Source organism: Pan troglodytes, chromosome 11 (assembly GCF_028858775.2).
Source record: "Pan troglodytes isolate AG18354 chromosome 11, NHGRI_mPanTro3-v2.0_pri, whole genome shotgun sequence".
Classification (NCBI taxonomy): Eukaryota; Metazoa; Chordata; class Mammalia; order Primates; family Hominidae; genus Pan; species Pan troglodytes.
Genome location: NC_072409.2, coordinates 113,292,253 through 113,312,988, shown reverse-complemented (window position 1 = coordinate 113,312,988; position 20,736 = coordinate 113,292,253). Strand labels below are relative to the sequence as shown.

Below are 20,736 nucleotides of genomic sequence, written 5' to 3'. Positions count from 1 at the left end.
CCAGGGATGCTCAGTATGTGTTGCTTCAACAAATAAATGAATGTGGTGGATTGTAGGAGTGAATGGGATTGCCTCTGCATTTACCTGAAGGCATCGGGAATCCAGCAGTGTCAACTTCTCTGAACCCAGTTAGTTCAACCATTTCAGTCTCCACTTATGATCAATTACCTCTGTTAGTTCAACCACTTCAATATCCACTTATCGTCATCTTTTTAGTTATTAGCTACTTTCTATCATAATCCAATGAATTTCTCCATACAACCTTTTTCTTCTAATAAACAACACCTTGCAGAGAGCTGGTCCTTGAGGCCACGGAGCACTTTGATATAATGTGGGTTGGCTTTCTTTTCAGTTTACAGGCCAAAAGGCAGACACAGAGAGGCACAGTGATTTTTCCCAAGTTACACAGTCAATCAGAGATGGAGCCAAAAGTTATGCTTTCTTTTGAGTCAACAAAAAAGCTACAGGATTGAATACAGAGCTGCAGCTAAGTTCACTGAAAGTTTATTTATATCCCTTGGAGAATTAGAAAGTACTCACACACGTTTTTCAAAGTTAAGTCTTATTATACCATAACAATGTATAGCTTGTAGTATACCTATATCTGAGTAAAGTATTAAAAACAAATCATATGACTGTTTATTAATGCTGCCTCTTTTTGTATTGATTCCACCCATCCCTTCTACTCCTTTCCTCTTCTGTAAAGCAATAGCTCATCAGATGGCATTTCAGAACCCTGAGAATATGAAAGACATCATGCAGTAAGGTTTTCGTGTCACATCTCAATGCCATTAGGTGAATAACACCGGCATGCATCTTCACTACTAAATGTCATACAAATAAATTTTAGTTGTTTCACATGCAACCTGTGTGGCTGCTGCAGTTTGTATCAACTATGTAACCACAGGGTGGGCAAAATAGCATTCAAAATGAGCTATAGTGCAAGATCCCATCCATACGTAGAGTTAAGCCCTTTCATGCTTAGCAGTCACAATCAGGATATCTTTGGCCCACGGAAACCTATCCTGACTGGAATTTTCCTCTCCTGTGTGTCTCCTGGATATACTAAGTTCCTAATAAACATCTCCTCTGATTGCTAGCCTTAACAAATTTCCAGGAGAAGCAGGGCAAGGAGAAGACAGTGAGGCAGTGCCCGCTGCTCTTCAGATCACCAACAGAATAGAGTCAGAATATGATATTATTGAAACCTTCCAAGTTTGAATTAAGATAAAAACAACTTTTTAAAAATACCAAAAACCTTTTATTTAAGAGAGTGAAAGCGCTCGATGTGCCCTCCCACTCCGGTTAGATGCTTAACAGACCACAGCAGACGATGCACCTCAACCAGGGCTAAGTGTGCAAGAAAACTGAAGTACACAGAAAGCAAATTATAGACTCAGGTACTGTCAGGCACAAAAGAAGAATCAACCCTTTCTAGGAGTCTTGTCTTTGCTTCCTTTATTCTTTCCTCGATTCTTGTAATTGAATGTTACAAAGTATATCAAGAGGAATAAACGTATGGGGCCCCTCTCTTCCAAACAAGAAAAGGTTAAGCTTTTAATTACAGGCCCTCAAACTATCATTTTGTGCAATTAGCAATTAACTATAATCGTTGATGAGCAAATGCAAAGCTGCGCTAGCAATTTCCCTTCTCCTCATCCCAGGCTGGGTTATTTCAGTCTTGTTCTATTACAGAGCACCAGCCACAACCGCGCGCACTCTCTTTCAAACACACACACTCTCTCACTTAAAGACACATTTAGTTTTTAGCAAAATGGCATCTCAGCGTGCGATTGAGACCGGCATCCCAAACCCCACATTTGAGCAGCCCAAACGTTTGGAGCCCCTCCGCTTCATCACTTTCTGAGTGGATAGAGGAGGCCCGAAGGAGATGCTACCTACCAGCCTCTCTCAGGGGCGCAGGAGAGGGTGGTAGAGAGATGCTTGTTGCCCCTGGAAACTGCAAGTACCCCCCAGGTGCACGCCCCGTTAGTGGGGAGGCGGTGGCAATAGCAACGATAGTTGCATCAGCGCTAACTGCTGCTGCTGCTGCATGTTCTGCTGGAGGCTGCCGGGAGGGTACAGTAATGACTGTAGGGAGCGCACAGCTGCTGCGGCGGCAGGTTCCCTGGATCAGGAAATTAGGGCAGGCACCGGGGATTGGAGGCGAGGGCGGTGCGCGAGCCAACCAGCGGCCGCCCCGGGCCCCCGTGAGCGCCAGGCCAAAGCGCGGAGCAGCCGGGCCCCTAGAGCAGTCCGGGTGGCGGCGGCCGCGGCCACGACCACGGTCACTCACGCGCGCTCACACTCGCACACTCCCCGCGCGGGCACCCGGCTGCCCGGCGCGTGTAAGAGGAGCGCGTCGAGGGAAAGGAGGGCTGAAGCCGCCGCGCTCCCGCCCGCCCGCCGCGCCTCCCGTTGACCACTCCCCCTCCCGCCCCCTCCCCGCTCCTCACCCCGCTCTCCAGCCGCCGCCGCTGTGGGTGCTCCGCTACCGGCTCCTCTCTGTTCTGTCCTCTCTTCTGCTCTCGGCTCCCCACCCCCTCTCCCTTCCCTCCTCTCCCCTTGCCTCCCCTCCTCTGCAGCGCCTGCATTATTTTCTGCCCGCAGGCTCGGCTTGCACTGCTGCTGCAGCCCGGGGAGGTGGGTGGGTGGGTGGGTGGGTTGGTGGGGAGGAGATTGTGCAAGTTGTAGGGGAGGGGGTGCCCTCTTCTTCCCCGCTCCCTTCCCCCCCCAACTCCTTCCCCCTCCTTCTCCCCCTTTCCCCTCCCCGCCCCCACCTTCTTCCTCCTTTCGGAAGGGCTGGTAACTTGTTGTGCGGAGCGAACGGCGGCGGCGGCACCATCCAGGCGGGCACCATGGGCACGTCCGCGCTCTGGGCGCTCTGGCTGCTGCTCGCGCTGTGCTGGGCGCCCCGGGAGAGCGGCGCCACCGGAACCGGTGAGTGAGGACGCGCCCCTCGGCCGGCGGGCGGGACCCAGCCGGGGCGCCGGGAGACCCCGAGGCGCAGGTCTCCGTTTGCCCACCCGCCTCCTAGGAGGCGCCTCTCGGTTCTCCTCGCCTTCTCTCCCTCCCCTCCGTGGTGGCGCCTCTGAGCTGTCAGCGCCGAGGCTAAAGGGAGCCGGGCTTGGGGAACAGTGGGGTTCGGGGTGTCCTGACGCCTCGCCCGAACTAGTCTTCGATCCGTCACACCGCCTGCCCCAAAGCCGCTGCTTTGCCTCGTTTCTCGCCCTCTTGACAGGGGCTGAGGTATGTCGGCTTCTGAGCACTGAACAATGGTTCTGCCGCCTCTGCCAGGCGGAGGGTTAGGAAGGAGGCAGAGGGCCAAGACGTGTGCGGCAGCCTCGGGCGCACCCCTCGAAGCTCAGGGAGTGTGGGAGCGGACGGTGGGAGAAGGTGAGCGCCTCCGGGGACGCGGAGCGCAGGTGCCGGCCGGGGTGCAGAGCCTTCCGGCGGCCGTGAGCTGGGCACGTTCGGTGGGCGGCAGCCGGGAGGCCCCGCGGAGCCGAGGGCAGTGCGCAGCCCGCGCACCCAGACCGCGACTCCCCCGGCGCGGGGCCGCCTCTCCGGCGTGCGGGGTAGGGGAGGAGCGGGGCTTTACGCAGGACTCTCCTCTGGGTGCTTCTGCTCTCCCTTTTGCACGCCTCGGGCGGCATTTGGAAACCTCTCGGGTCTCTCGTGTAGCTGAACGCGCAGGGGGAGTGGAAGGAAGACTTCATCAGGTTAGTTTGCTGATCCTCCTTCCCGGTGACGTTTCCTCGAGAGGAATTGAGTCCTAGGCTAGTGACTGTAATTAGCCTTCGTTCTAAACAATAGATCAAAGGAGCAGCGCGAGAGCGAGTGTGTGGCCCTGTCTTGTTGGGAAGGGCGCTGGTGACTACTGTCGGGTCCCTAGAGTCTGCCGCAGGGGCCTGGGGGCCCTGCCTGGTCGTCAGCCACGTTCCCACTTGGGGCCTCATAACTTTCCTGGACGAGCGACAGGAAGCCTTTCTAAGAGGACTCAGTCGGAATCCTAGCGCGTCCCCGCAGTGATCTTCAGATGTGACGCCAAGGGGCCTGCTTGCCAGCTGCAGGGAATTAGGCCCTTAACACCCATTCCAGAGTCCCTAGCTCCCGTCGCCAGGTGGCTGAAGGGGCCCTGCCTGCCTGCAGTCACGTGCTCCTGAAGTGAGAGCGAACTTTAAAGTATGTGGTCAAGGAGCCTGTCGGGCAATGCCTGGGGTTTTTACGTCTCCGAGTGCCCCTGCCCTTTGGTTGCCACTGTCCGGAGCGTGTGAACTGGGACTGGCCTTTCTGCCCTCTGCGATTGGTTAGCGGTGCGATCACGTTTAGGTTGGTCACATGGTTCCGCGGACTCTTAAGTGAGCAGCATGGGAAGTGTTATTTTCAATGGACAGTAGGAGACTCCACAGGCTCTTATGGGCTGTTCTCTCAAATGCCTTCCCCTGCCTGGACTCTTTGAAGAGGACGAATGTGTAGTGAACATGGAATCTGATGTGTAACAAGCCTGAGAGCCTAGAAAAGCTCTGCTTACAAGAGTTTCCAAACGCTAGCATTAATCATTAATAGATGAGTAATACTAACTTCTTAAACGATTTCTCAGTATAGTGCCATGACTTGCATTATGCCTTTTGTAACATTTCAAAACACTAAGGTATACCAGAAGGAGGGACAATTATCCAGCAAGGTGAGAGAAAAGTTTCGTTTTTGCTGCATGTCCCTTCCACTAGAGGTTAACTTTACCTTATAGAATGCTAGGAATGCACCTAAACTACTGACGTGAGTTAGTCAAAGCCAGATGTTCACCTCGTATTAGGCAGGTGAGGATCCTTTTCACTTTGTCACATGTGAAATATTTGACATGCCGTGAACAATGGAAAAACAAATTCTTCAAAGGAGAGGAAGCAGATTCTTCCAGAACTGGAGGAAATTTGGGCTGAGGCAGGTATTGACCCTAAACCAACCCCAACTGGCATCTGTCTTAAGTTCAAAGTCTCAGGGCATGTGGGCTGACTTTCTACCCTGGAGCTTCTACACATACCCCTTCTGTCCACTGGCACATGGTGCTGTTCCACAATACTCCTGGACAAGACAGGTGAGCACTGAGACTCTGGCAAGGAACTTAAGGCTAACGAGAAGTTGGTATACCTGATTGCACAATTCCTGGGGGTTCTAGGACATTTTCCTCCAGCCTAAGTAGTCAAGATTAAGATCTGTGGTATGATATATTCTTTAAGGCCAGAGTCTAAAAGAACCAAGGTTTTTTGAGAGCTATTCATATATGGCTAGCAACTAGCCTAAGAGTAGAAAGAAAATTCCCTCATTGTGAGAAGTGGGTTGGTGGTACTGGTGGTAGTAATAGACCTGGAGGTAGGAAACTGGTTGGCACGGAAAGTAAACTTGGCTCATCCAGATAGCACCAATGAAGGTATGACGATGATAGTAGCCCTTATCAAAGACTGATCACTCATGTGAGCAGGGACTGTGTAAAGGAAGGTCACCAGCCAAGCCCTCCTTGGCAGTAACGGCTTCATGAAATCTAGTGTAGCTTTGTTCCCTGAATCACCCTCTTGCCCACTTTATGTGGCATTTACCTATAGTGCCTGTCCTGTGTCATTTTGATTGTTTGCTTTTATGGCCTGAGTCCCCAGATACTTAAAGCATGTATAAAAGTCAAGTAGAGCTGCCAAATATTAAGACTTTAGTACAATAGACTGCTATTTAACACTAAACATTGCTAGCAAAGGTGACAGTCTCCATGCTCAAAAGAAGTGAAGACCTGATCCAAGTGTCTCTACCTGTCATAAAATTGAATAACCGTAAACTTGACTTGAGTAGTTTCATTACAGTTTTGGAAGAGGAAAAAAGTTGTTACAAGCCCCTTCTGCTCCAGGAGAGGTATCAAACCGATAAGACTTAACAAGAACTCCTAGAGTAGAACATGACCATAAGATCAAGGGAACAGATAGTACCCAGCCGTATGGCTTCGGGTTTTGATCCCAAACCTTGAAGACTTGGCACACAGCATAGAAATACAGCTAATTCATTTTAAATATCTAGCCCATTTTCTATTTCTCACAGAATGTAAATTTATTCTCTTCAGTGCAGGGAAAAGTGTTTAAGACAAGGCAGTTGCCTATATGACTTAAAGTAATGATTGCATTCACTTTGGATACTGACTTTCATTTGGAAAACCACCTTCACATACTAGCCTATAAGAAATTAAATGTATTAAAGGGCTTGATGAGGTCTATAATGATGTTCATTGTAAATGTACCTGCCTTAGGCAGCTCCTTGTGGTGGCTAATACAACTGCCCTCTACATGGTTAGTTGATAAATTCAAAATTGCTTAGTTTGGTCCCTACTAATTTAATCTCAAAAGAATACTTGGACAACAGAGTGATAGACTACTTTCAAGGCAAACAGTCCAAAAATACTGTCTGCTGAGGTTATGGGCGAGATATACTTGTTAACAGAAGTAAGTAGTCCAGGGACAATTTTTTCTGCCACCTAAAGAGTTTTGGGCTAGAAAATCTGAGGACTGATAGTTTTTCTGAAGAGTTGGGGCAGAGTCTAACCTAGCTATAGGAGAATCTGGCTTTTAAGTAAAAATCATCTCAATTTTACTGTCTGCATTTTTCAAACTAAATCAGTGTTTCTTTGCTAAGTTCTTCTATTGGCTTGCAACAAAAACTCTAAACACTGTTAATACCACTTAGTTAAGTACACTAACTGCACTGCAGGAACCAAATGAGATGGCAGGTGATAACACAGGTTAAGTGTCCTTTATCTGAAATACTTGAAACCAGAAGGGTTCCACAGAGTTTAGATTTTTTCAGATTTTGGGACATTCACACATACATAATGTATCTTGGGGATGGGACCCAAGTCTAAACATGAAATTCGTTTATATTTCACATACACCTTATACACATAGCCTGAAGGTAATTTTATAGACTATTTTTAATGATTTTATACAAGAAACAAAGTTTTGACAGCAACTTGTCACGTGATGTCAGGTGTGGAATTTCCACACTTACGGCATCATGTCAGCACTCAAGGTTTTGGATTTTGGAGCATCTCAGATTGCGGATTAGGGATGCTCAACCTGGACCATAAATTTAGCATACTTTTCCCCTTGAGTGAAGTCTCCTAGGAAAGCTTGGGCCCAATAGTTATTTTGAGTCTCTAAGCAAGAGAATGCCTGCTAGGTCCTGTGAGAGTAAGTGTGGAGATTCTGTTCGAAATGTTTCAATGCTTGCTTAGAGATCCTTTGCCTACTTTGTAGTTTAGAGATGCTGGAAACTATAAGATGGAGCCTCTGGCTAGAGCAGCTGATTTTGCCAACTTGGGGGCCATCTGGGTAGCCTTTATGTATGTAGATGAGGTGGTGGGGATGGGGGGACTTGCAATTTGCCAACCAAGGGACATAACAAAGCCTCGGCGATAGACAGCATTTGTGAGTTACATCACATGTTAGAACTTAATAGTTCTCCCACATGCTGTGAGTAAACAGGGTTTCTATTTTATAGACTGCCTCTAATCTTTCATTTTCTTAAGAAAGACTTCCCCAGATCTGAGGTATTAACTGATCTGTATGTTCACTAAGTAGGTTGCAGATTGATGTTGGTCATCTTTGTGCATCTTCTTGAAACCACTTAATGTACATCTACTGAGTACCTACCATATGGCACCAGGCATGGGGACAGAGTGACCATAGCACTGGTTCCTTCCTTTGTGGCACTTAGTCTAGTAGGGGAATCAAAGCAGGAAACAGCCAAAGACCGCTTGGAATAGAAGCTCTGAAGAGGAGTGAGCAGATCCAGTGTTTAAGACTTAATCATAAAAGAGGCAGATAGCAGCTGAAGATTGCTGGAATTTCCATGTGCTATCTGGGTTCTAGCTTATGAAGTTTTCCTAAAATTACCAAGAACTTAGACTTTAATTTCAAAAAGCCAGAAATAATTCTATCTCTGCAGATAATCCTACAAAAGTGATATGATTAAAGCAACAATGGATTACTGCCAGTATTACCAAAGAGCATTAAAACATGTCAGAAGTAAAATCTGGGTCTGATATATCAAACTCAACTTTACCAGTTAGCGGCTGCTAACTTTCTCAGGTGTTGGAACCTCTCTTTTCACATGGAAATGAAGCCAACACACCCAAAGGGACACACTCATTCTGACAGACAAGTGTATGAAAATGCACTGTTTTCAAATGATAAATTGCAACAAAGAGGCCGGGCGCGGTGGCTCAAACCTATAATCCCAGTGCTTTGGGAGGCCGAGGCAGGCAGATCACGAGGTCGGGAGTTCGAGACCAGCCTGGCCAACATAGTGAAAGCCCATCTCTACTAAAAATACAAAAAAATTAGCTGGGTGTGGTGGTGCGAGCCTGTGATCCCAGCTACTCAGGAGGCTGAGGCAGGAGAATCACTTGAACCCGGGTGGCAGAGGTTTCAGTGAGCCGAGATAGCGCCACTGCACTCCAGCCTGGGCTACGGTGCGAGACTCCATCTCAAAAAAAAAAAAAAAAATTGCTACAAAGATGAGGTGAAGGTACCCTCATAGGCCTAGGGAATAGGGACCTTTATAACCTAGAGTCTTTCAAAGTATTCTAGCTAGTAAAACAACCAGTCACACTTGGTTTCAAGTTCTGAAAAAGCTGGGGGAAATGTTTTTGACAAAAGTTTTTAGTTCAGACCAGCTTTATTAGTAAAGTGATAAATCAACTCATGCACCCAAGACTACCAACTAGTGCCTAGAGAATATAGGATGTCAGGCACCAGGTCCTGAGTTACAAATGTAAACTGCAGGCCATGCCTTTAGGGGATGTCTGTGTCTAAAGGTGAAAAATGGTAGCTGAACTCATCTCCTTGGGTGATGGCTCTGTGACAGGGACTATTATGAGAAAGCAGCCAGACCATACCTAGTTTTTCCAAAAAAGGCATTGAGGCCTCATTCAAGAATACAATCTGAGCCCACTCCTGCTGAATGGGTGGACAAGGGCAACGTGAACAAACCGAGACAAAGCAGCCATGAGGAAGGGCAAAGCCATGGGGAAGTGAGTGGGTCCCCTTGGAGCTGTTAGCTCAGCCCGTATAGCAGATGGTGGGTGGTGACCAATAGGGAAAAGTCTGAGGAAATGAGTAGGGAACTTAATCCTAGAGATAGCGGTAAGCCGAGAAATGACCCCATTCTTGGCTATTCTAGGTTGCTTGAATCACTAGGTTGCTTGATATGGGTAGAGAATGTGGCAGCCTGGAGGCAAAGGAACAAGACATTTAAATTTACATCAGGTGAGAAGAGGGCTTGGGCATAGCCAGGGATTGATGGCCAAATGTCAGGGAAGAATTTGGGCTCATTTCTGGAGTACTGATTTAGAGTAAGTAATGGGGCCAATCAAAGATAGACTACACAGGGAGGGAAGGATGGATTTTAGAAGAACCTCTGCCTAGTAAGACACCCAAATAAATTTTTTTCTGCAAAATAGTTTTGAGGGCTTTACTCACACGTTACTATCATGTGTATTGTAAAAGAGGCATTTATCTCCTGTGTCCCTCCTGTGATGAACATTAGGCCTTATGAGGGTGTTATTGGTATATGCTATAACCCTGAAAATGAAAGAGCCACTTACATTATGGGTAGAAGCTGTAGCTTCTTAACCTTAGTGCAGTGGTTCTCAAAGTGTGGACCGAAATTGGCAACATTAATTCAATGTTAAATGAGTTCATGTGTCAACATTGACGCATTAGAAATGCAAACTTAGGCCCTGTTCTAGAGCTGCTGAATCAGAATCCAGGCTGGGGCCCAGCATTCTGTGTTTTAACAAGCCTTCCTGGGGATTCCGATGCACACGGGAGCTTGAGAACGACTGACTTAGTTTACCACTCACAGAAGCTAACGATTTTCAAGGTATATCCGATGGAGGGCCTTTCCTCTGACCTGAACCCTAGACAAGAAAACCAAGAGCTGTAATCCTTTTAGAAGACTTGCTGAGGAATTCTAGAAACATTTTTAAAACTTAGGAAGGAAAGCAGGCCTCCATCTCAACAACAAGGCTAAATCTAAGTTGATGCTTAGTAACACAGTATCTAGAGCCAGTGCCTGGGTTCAACTCCTAGCTCTGCCCAGGGCAATCTGGGACAAGTGACTGTACTTTCCTTCTCTAGCAGGTTTCCTGATCTGTAAAAGAGGAATAATAGGGCCAACTGTGCAGGATTAAGAATTTTAAAAGCTAAGAGATGTGAAGTCTTAGAGCAGTGTTTGACCAACAACAAACATGATTCGATTATATCCATGATTCTTATGATCAATTTGATGTAAATGGAAAAACTGACAATTGAACTGTAAAATTCACTTATTTCCATGACTCAGAAGAATTCGCCTACATATTCACCACTTTTTAGTGGCCCCCGAACTAGTTTTTTTGTTGCTGTTTGTTTGTTTGTTTTCGAGATGGAGTTTCACTCTTGTTGCCCAGGCTGGAGTGCAATGGCACTATCTCGGCTCACTGAAACTTCTACCTCCCAGGTTCAAACAATTCTCCTGCATCAGCCTCCCAAGTAGCTGGGATTACAGGTGTGTGTAATGCCTGGCTAATTTTTGTATTTTTAGCAGACACGGGGTATCACCATGTTGACCAGGCTGGTCTTGAACTCCTGACCTCAGGTGATCTGCCCGCCTCAGCCTCCCAAAGTGCTGGGATTACAGGCATGAGCCACTGTGCCTGGCCTGAACTGGTTCTTACAATGTTTCAGAGGCTGACTTTAAGGCCAGAACACAACCTTTGTGCTTGACAGCTCAGAACATTTCCCTTAACACCTGTTGTGGTACTTTGCTTCTTACAAACCCTTCTCCCCTTAGGAAAACTTTTTTGCTGACTCAGAAATTTGCTTGTCCTGAAAGGAGTTTTAGCTTACAAATAGAAACACTGTCATTAAAGTGGCAAGCAGTAGAAGTGAACTAGACTAAAAATAAATGCCCTTGGTGGCCCCAGAAGTGCCAAAACAAATGGACGGAAGGAATTCCAGCAAATAACACCCAAATGCTCAAGCAATGAGTAAGGGCATGAGAGATGTAAATGGTTGGCCCTGGTGGCCCCAGCAGTATGGCAGCATGAGCCTCTGTGCAGGTTGAAGTACGCTCTGAGCCTGGTACGCAGAGACACTTTCTCTATATTCTGGGCATGCATCTTGGAGTGCTCCTGCCAGGGTGCTGCTCGGAGCCCCATAGGGAGATTTGTAGTCCATTTGGAAGGCTTGGTATTTACTCGAAGGCCTATGCAGTTTTTTACTGAAGCTTATGTATTAGTCCTCCATGTCAACCGCTACAGGGAAAATTAGACAATGGCGGCTGACTTCTATATGCATTAAAAACCCTGAGTTTCCCTCTAGGACATTGGTCTAGACAAGGAATTTATGAAAAAGACCTCAAAAGCTTAGGCCACAAAAACAAAATAGACAAATGGGACTTAATTAAACTAAAAAGCTTCTGCACAGCAAAAGAAATAATCAACAAAGTGAAGAACAACCTGCCGAATGGGAGAAAATATTTGCAAACTATTATCTGACAGGAGACTAATATCCAGAATATACAAACTCAAACAATGGGGAAAAAATAATCCCATTAAAAAGTGGAGAAAGGACATGAATAGACATTTCTCAAAAGAGGACATAAAAATAACCAACAGATACATGAAAAAATCTTCACCATTACTAATCATTAGAGAAATGCAAACCAAAACCAAAATGACATATCATCTTATACCAGTCAGAATGGCTATTAATAAAAAGACAAAATACAACAGATGTTGCTGAGGATATGGAGAAAAGGGAAGTCTTATACACTGCTGGTGAGAATGTAAACTAATACAGACACTAAGGAAAACAATATGCAGATTTCCCAAAAAACTAAAACTGGAATTAACATTTGATCCAGCAATCCCTCTACTGGCTATCTACCCAAAGGAAAAATCAGTATATCCAAGGGATACCTGCACTGGCATGTTTATTGCAGCACTATTCACAATAACAAAGATACAGAATCAACCTAAATACCCATCAATAATGAATGGGTAAAGAAAATATGGTACATATACACAATGGAATACTATTCAGCCATGAAAATGAATGAAATCATGCCATTTGCAGCAGCATGGGGATGGAATTGGAGGTCATTATGCTAAGGGAAATAAGCCAGGCACAGCAAGACAAATATCTTATGTTCTCAATCATATGTGGAAGCTTAAATATTTCATTCCATGGAGGTAGATGGTAGAAAGATGACAGAGACTCAGAAGTGGGGGAAAGGGAGGGCAGATGAAAGGAAGTGGGTTAAAGAATACAAACATACAGTAAAGTAGAAGAAATAACGTCAATGACTGTAGTTAACAAAAATGTACTTGCGTGATGGACACCCTAAATCCTCGGATTTCATCAGTATAGATTCATTACATACATGTAACAAAATTTTACATGTACCCCATAAATTTATACAAACACCACCAAGAAGAACCCTGTTTTTCTTGGAGCCAGTGAACTGCCAATGTGTCTGTGTAGCAAAGTTAACTATTTAGAGAAGCAAGGCTCCCAGGAAAATAGGTCCTTGAAGTTAGTGTGCATAGTCTATAGTCTGATTCCATCTATATAAGTGACAGTAAAAGTGAGAATTTTTTGACGCTCCAGGAATTCATTCATTACAAATTTAAATAGGCACATAAGTGAGTAGGTACAAGTGACTTCCAACCCCCTCACCCAAAGGAGCAGAGATATTCTAAGGATTAGAGCTAGAAGAAAACCTAGACAATTTCTTAATAGAACCCTTTTCAAATTCTTACACCAAAATCCAATATTCAAAAGAAAGTCTTGGTAGAGGCAGAGGTGGAACACACAGGGCCTCTGCTACTGTGGCCTTTCCCTCCACTTCAACCACCCCTCTAGCCTGAGGCATTCTTGTGAAACCTCATGGCTTTGAGGAACCCACTAACAATTGCATTTTACCCCATCTTCTCACCTGTCTGAGCAGAAGTGCCTAGCACTTCTACTTCCAAGGTATTTTTTGAGGTGTCATCGGCTTTAGTTTAGCCCTAAGAATTAAAAGAATCTCGAGTGTAGATGATTTCAAGCTCAACTTGTTCCCTTTATGAAAGTATAATACTGAATTTGAGACGTAACTTTCATGGATGGAAATAGACTGCAGGTCCACAATCCTATAATCCCAAAGCTTTGGAAACCAAAAGCCTCTTAACTCACTTGGTGCTTTCAGTTCTCCTAGAGCTCTGCACAGCAGCAGTCCCAGCTGAGCACCAGAGGTGGATAGGTAGAACCTTTTAAAAACTTGAACAGAAAACTTAACAGTGTTCCAGTCAGGTGGCTAAGGGCTGGGCATTCGATTTACTGTCTGAGCTCTCCCTCTCTGTGGGAAGCAGAGAATTAAACAGAACTAGGGAGCACTTTCTGCCCAGTAGCAGTCCCTCAAAACAAAGTGCTTAGGAAACTAGGAAACGAAGAGGCATAGCCATAAAGCTTAAGGTCTTTATCTGCCTGTCTTTAAAGAGTCCTTTATAAAGCCAGCTTGTCTTCCCACCCCCACCCCAATGTCATTCTTTTAAACAGGCAGGGACATTTTAGTAGCACACTGTACTCCTAATGCCTATTGCTACTCCTTATTGGAGAGAGAGAGAGAGAGAGGGTGTGTGTGTGTGTGTGTGTCTGTGTGTGTGTGTGTGTGTCTGTGTGTGTGTGTTTGAGAGAGAGAGGGTAAAACACAGCTTTATGTGATCAGGCAGAAGCTTGAGTAAAGTGGAAATATCTCGGATAAGAAAAGCTAGAAATTAAACTCCTTTTTGGCTTCGGATATTTTCTTAGTAGAAAATGCTGATGCCTGTCCTGAGTCTCCTCAATATAGACTCTTAGAGCAGAGCTGCTAGGATTTTAATAGAATTTATTACTGTTGATAGCTTGTATATTACAACTAAATTCAGAGACCCTCTTTAAGGCAATAGTAGAGTAAATATCAGCCTTGGGACACTGTATGCCCATATTTAATCCCAGGCCACTCTGAGTGCCTAGGAAATCTGTAGCTTCAAACTCATTCTTAAGGAGGTTGTCTTCCAGGTACCTTAACCCTGAGGTGGGAAACTATCAATTGACATTGACCTTTAAGTTCCTATTCAAATCTGATTACAAGGTTTCCATTTTGACTATGTAGATATCAATGTCAATGTTGTTGTCTCATTTTGACTTAATAACCTTTGGTAACTAAAACCTTAAAAAAAAAAATCAAAGGCTTTCAGTCTTTACTGTATCTTAACTCCAACCTGACTATTCTTTCCAAGTATATTTATACCTATGTTCTCAGACTACAAATCATTCTTTTCCTGATTACTCAAGGTAGAGTCTTAACACTTTCACAGTCCCCAAAGGTAGTAAGGTTATATAGAACTGCAAGACACGTACCCTCAGCATTGAGAATATTGCAAACATATTAAGAATCCAGTGGCAATGAGGGGAGAGGGGAGAGGCACCAGGTACCTCAGATTTGGTTTAGCAGTATAAAACAACACAGGCGATGCTTCCTGACAACAATCTCTACCCTCCTCTAGTTCCCCTTCTAAATCCCTAGTATATTACAACCAATAAAACATGTGAAGAATGAAAAAGTATTATGAAATGAAGGTAGGAAACCATTCTGCTTTGTAGCTGGGTCCTAGCTTAATTAGACTCATGGGAGCAGAGTGATAGATGCAGTTTTAAAAGCAACATATTTAATATCCAAGGAAGTAACCACACCCATATGGTCATCTTGATTTGGGCCAAATTTTAATCTCCCTGGGAAGAGCCACAAAGCACAAAATGCTCCCAGACAGCAGGGAGTAGCTGACACTAGGAGACCAACTAGGGTATTGTGCACGTAACACAAGAGTTCCAGTCTGTGCTTGTCTCTGTAATATCAGTTCTTATGCCAGCATGCCACAGCTGCAAATGCTGAAAGGTGGCAGGAAATCGGAAGGCCTTCTGCTTGGACACCCTCCCTAAGTAATCTGCGTGAACTATATGATTCCACTGTTTTTCTCAAATATTTGCAGTATATTTGCTTTCAGGGCCACATCTGTGCCTTTTATCGGAAGCAATCACATCCGCCAGAAGGACAGAACTGCTAATGATAGGAAGCACCTGAACATTAGCTGGCCTGTGCCGGGCAAAACACCAACTGTCCCACTTAGAAGTCTTAGTTCACACCATTGTGTGAATTAAATATCCATACATTAAGCATAGAAAACCAGATTCAGAGAAATAGAATCTACATCTTCAGCTCCACCTCACTTTCCTTTCCTCTCGTCTTTAAATGACAAATGATCTTCCTTTCCCTCTTAACTATACTTTCTTGTTGCTTTTATCTTGGAGCTGTTTTTTAAAGCTGTGTTTTTCCAATTAGACCTCAGTTTCTAAGAGGAGGAATCATGTATTAAATCTCTATTTCTACCCTATTCTTGCTGCTCCTTCTAAATCTTCTTCACTGTGCTTGTAATAGAAACATCATTAATGGATAATAGTATGGATGTGGACAAGAAATGCCATTAAAGGATTAGGACTTGGCTGATTATAGCCACACACGTAGTTTCAACAAATGAGAGAAATGAGTCCACAGGCAGAGATGATGCCCCTTGTGGTCTCTGGGCAATCTGGATTCCTTCTATTTTCGTCTGGCTCCATTTGCCCGAGATCACTATTCCAGCCACCATGCCCAATTTTCAGGTACCAGGAATGAACAGATGGAAAGAAAATGGATCCTCTATCCTCTTAAGGACATTTCCCAAAGTTGTATATACCATTTTAGTTTACATTCCATTAGTCAGAATGTAGTCCCTTGGCTGCACCTCACTGAGAAAGAGGCTTGAAAATCTAGTATTTAGTCTTAGCATGTACCCAGCTAAGAACGCAATTACCGTCAGTCACTGGCTGAAGATCCATCCTACTCTGGCCCTTAGGATGTCATAGCCTGCCGAGTCTGCAGTATCCTTCAGAGAAGGTCCCCATCCATGGGTATTAGGTATCTTGAATCTATAACCAATCCTTGCTTTACTGAATGTTCCCTTCTTATTCTAGGGAGAAAAGCCAAATGTGAACCCTCCCAATTCCAGTGCACAAATGGTCGCTGTATTACGCTGTTGTGGAAATGTGATGGGGATGAAGACTGTGTTGACGGCAGTGATGAAAAGAACTGTGGTAAGTAAAGAGTTTGATGACTTATGCATTTTGTTAGAATATGATGTTATCTTAGTCTGCAAATGTATTGAGATTCTGAAAATAAAATCCACTTCTAACAATTGCTTTGAAAGAATCTATACTTCTCTGTGTAAAGGAATAAAATTGAATGTTTGACGTGGGGTTATGAACTTGAGAATGGAATGATAAGGTGATGTTCCATTTAAATGACAGGACCTAGTTTATCTTAGATCAGACAAACATGTGGAATAGGAATCTGGGAGAAGGGAGAAGAGGACCAGAAATAGAGACAAACAGAAGATTGCTTAGAAGGGGCTTTTTTTCCCCTTTTAATTTTCAAATGGCTCTGATCCTAGAAAAGAAGGCAAGCCATGGACATGAGAAAATCCCATAAAGTTTCAGGGGGTTAATTAACCCCTGACATAGAAACTACAAGCCAGCACAGATCAAAGATCAGATAAGGATTCTTTTTTAATTCTCTGCCTACAATAGTTGCTAATTCTAAAGCATTAGCAGGGCGGAAGACATTCTTTCCCCAAGAGAATGGGGATACAGTGTCACAGCCATCAATCAGCATCTATTAAAAGATCATTGTGAGAAATGCCTATGTATGCAATCTATACAACCTCATGTCAAGCCAAAATAGCTGAGAACTGCATGGCAAGATTACATTTAGATACCATGAATACATGCTGAAATTTGCTCTAGGATCCCTTTGTTCAGGGTTGTAAACATTCTGAAACAATATTCTATGTGAATATTGGTGCTAACATTGTCATTTATCTTTTAAAAGATGTTATATAAAGATGTTCACTATACAAGGTAGAAATACAGAAGAAAAGTAGAGACTAAATGTAGGTTTCATCAACTGCCATCTTGTTATGCCTTTACCTACTTCTTCATGCATCATTATTAAAATGCTATAAAGTATGCATCATGGCAGACCTTGTTCTACACCTGATCTCTCAGAGCAGTATCACAGGTGTTTTCATGCCAATGTGTAAAGCAGATCAGTAGCTCCTTTAGAAGCATAAGAAAGTCCATTCTACCATCTCAGGGAAGAAACTTACATCCAGTCTCAGGACCAAGAATAGTTCTCCTGTGCAACACTTTCGCATCATTTGCATTTTAACACTAAGATTTTAATCTATTCCACAAGACATTGAGTCTCATGCTATTTCTGGGTTACCTAGGTAATTTAGTTCTCTTACTAAATATCTCCCTATAGAGTCCTCACTCTTGTCAACTATTTTCCTGTTGTAAGTTGCAATTTTTTTTCCTCTCTTCTAAACGATATATTTGGCAAAACCCATTGCTTGTTCTTAAAAAGTAATTATTCTCTTTGTGTTGCACAAGTCTTTTTTTACCATGTGACTCAGTAGGAACTAACCTGGGTCAACTTGGGATTTTTCTAAAATAGTCTTGTATAAGTACTCTCTACTAGCCACATGGTAGGAGAGTTTGGCAAAGAAAAAGAGGTAGATGTATATCTAATCAAGATCATTTGAGGAAGGAAAAATTATATCCTTAGCCAAAATTTGTCTCTACTTCCTATGTGTGACAGTAGAGAAAGAAAGTAGAAATATTACAATCAGGGAAGGTCTGAGTGCTTACTTTGTTTCTCTATGGAAGAGGAAAGCCATAGAATTACTTAAAACTTCCAAAGCTGCCTCCTATTTTTAGTCTAACCTCTTAATATGGAACTTGGTTACAATATTTAGCATAGTTCTTTATTTCCAGTATGTCAATGGGCATAGTCAACTTAACCTTAGATTCTATTAGCCATGTGCTTCTGTTGGTCCCATTAACTCATTCTTTTATAATGTTAGGCTGAGCTAATTAATCAGCAACCTAAGTACTCTAAATATGTAACTGCTAATTCTCTTCCTCTGTAGCACATCTAAATTCCTATTTGTCTCTCAAGGCCCAGTTCACATATCCTTTCTTTACCCTCCCAGTCTATGCTCCAAATGAAGAGAGATAACCATACGGCAATTTGTCTGTCTCTGTTTATCTTTTGCTCAAACACTGTGGTATACAGCCAATCTTTCACATCCTCCTTACGTTTTCTAAGACTTAACATCATGGGGGGCCAGGTGCGGTGGCTCATGCCTATAATCCCAGCACTTTGGGCGGCCTAGGCAGGCGAATCCCGAGGTCAGGAGATCGAGACCACCCTGGCTAACACGGTGAAACCCTGTCTCTACTAAAAATACAAAAAAATTTAGCCGGACATGGTGGCAGGTGCCTGTAGTCCCAGCTACTCGGGAGGCTGAGGCAGGAGAATGGCGTGAACCCGGGAGGCGGAGCTTGCAGTGAGCCAAGACCGCGCCACTGCACTCCAGCCTGGGCGACAGAGCGAGACTCCGCCTCAAAAAAAAAAAAATAAATAAATAAAAAATCAATCAATCAATCAATCATGGGGTCTCTGTACAGCCATTCCGCTACTCCCTCTTTTGTAGCTTCCGAAGAATATCACAGGTTGAATCATAGCAACTAACCCTGCAGACCCTCTCACTTCTTCCTCCATGCTCAGGAGAACATAGACCTTGAATAGCACTTAATTCATTCACATTAGTGTTTGAGTTTTTCAGTGATTTTAGAAACAGGCATGAATCTAAAGCTAGCATGGCCAGTCTTGTTTCCTTGGCTGTGTAATTCAAGGAGATAATCCTTTATAGATCATCATAATTTGTCAACCCATCTTGAGTTCTAGAAATTAACTGTAATCACTGTCTCTCTCCTTTACAATATCTTACTCTCAACCAGAGTGGTCCAAGGGCACACTCTAAGCTCTGAGAGTTCTACCTGCTTTAAAGCAGTGATTTGAGAAACAGTCCCTTTCAAATGTTCATCAAATTGTGAATTTTTCACTTATTTACCTTCACAGAATATATGTTATAGAGGAATGTTTTAAAATAGAAATTGGGTAGAAGGTATAAGCATATAGGCAAGAAAGAATATAATCTAAGAAAGAGAAGCTTAGGGTATCCTGTGTGACTACTTTATATCAAGATTCATCCTGCTCCGTGATTCCTTCATGGGTAGGATAATCAAGCTGCCCGATTTGCTTAGGACAGTCCTGGTTTATGCTTATCTTCCAGATATAATTAAAAGTGTCCCCTTTCTGCTGAGACTGTCCCAGTTTGGACAAAAAATTGCATGGTAACCCTAAGTATAGGGGAAAGACCTGCCCCAGGAAGAATTAGCAACAGAATCAATTTCTCTCCTTAGGCTGTTTTAACATTAGCAGTCAGTTATGGATATTAGCACTGACAGCTTCAATGACTTTTAGCTGGTTGATGTTAGCCTACCCCTTGGCTAGAAAGGCTAAAATCTTCTCTCCCTTGAATTCTAAATACAACATCTCTTGTTACACTGATTGAGTTTTCTCCCCTTTCTACCTGATGAGTTTCTTTGCCCCTGTAGACCAGTATGGGTGACAATATTCAGTACTGGGGTTTGGCCTTCATTCTCCACACTAAACACATGTGTTGTTAAGGGATGCCCCTTGAACAGTATATTAGTCAGCTCAGACTGCTGTCACAAAAATACCATAAATGGGTGGCTGAAACAACAGAAATTTATTTCTCATAGTTGTGGAGGCTGAGAAGAGACCTGCCAGTAGATCTGATATCAGGTGAGGGCTGTCTTTCTGGTTTGCAGATGACCATCTTCTCACTGTGTCCTTACATAGTAGATAACAAAGAGAGAGAGAGTAAGTGCTCTGGTTTCTTTTTATGAGGGTGCTAATCCCATTCATGGGGGCTCCACCCTCGTGACTTAATTACCTCCCAGAGGCCCTACCTCCTAATAACATCATGTTAGGGGTTAGGATTTCAACACGTGAATTCTGGGTGGAGACAAACATTCAGTCCCCAGCAAGCAGTTCTACTATGATCCAGTCAGAAGATGGAATGTTTAGCTGTTAAATGAAGTACTTGAATGACTTGGAAGAAATGCATGTAGAAAATGAAAGTGTTACTGAATCTCAACATTATAAAACAGGCAGGAAGTTAAATGTAAGGTATCTCCGAGCTGTAAGATAATGGGCAACCTCTGTCTGACCTTGACTTCAGTTTCCTCCAAGTCTCTCAAATGAGCATCTTCCTCCTCTGAAAAAAAATAATAATTTTTCTGAAGTTTCCCCTGGATATTGGCAGTTGAGTGCCCATTGACTCAGCTATTTTTTAGAGCAAAACATGCCAAAATGCAGTATGAGCCCTCATGTGAAGCTAGGGCTGTGGGTAAATGACTTCAACTTTAACCCTTCAAATAAACGTTTGTAGTAAAGAAGACGTGTGCTGAATCTGACTTCGTGTGCAACAATGGCCAGTGTGTTCCCAGCCGATGGAAGTGTGATGGAGATCCTGACTGTGAAGATGGTTCAGATGAAAGCCCAGAACAGTGCCGTGAGTGTAACTTGCTTTGGCCTTGAACTTTCCCAAGTTGTTCGGTGTCTAACATTTCTAAGTATTGCTTAATCTCCTACTTGGTATTCATT

General features: G+C 43.8%; 1 protein-coding gene across 8 annotated transcripts in view; it reads left to right on the top strand.

The window, feature by feature from the left end:
- The first annotated feature begins 1,925 nt into the window (after positions 1–1,925).
- The window catches only part of VLDLR (very low density lipoprotein receptor), a 33,203-nt gene continuing 14,392 nt past the window's right edge, over positions 1,926–20,736 (top strand). For 5 of the 8 annotated variants that reach the window (XM_016960533.4, XM_063788009.1, XM_063788008.1 and 2 more), the window contains exons 1-3: positions 1,926–2,940; positions 16,113–16,232; positions 20,522–20,644. In XM_016960533.4, the coding sequence (XP_016816022.3) occupies positions 1,941–2,940; positions 16,113–16,232; positions 20,522–20,644 (1,243 nt within the window). In that variant the 5' untranslated portion in view covers positions 1,926–1,940. Of the gene's footprint in view, positions 2,941–3,257; positions 3,397–16,112; positions 16,233–20,521; positions 20,645–20,736 lie in introns of those variants that run through there. The other 3 variants (XM_054657903.1, XM_016960534.2, XM_054657902.2) reach the window with 2 other exon arrangements.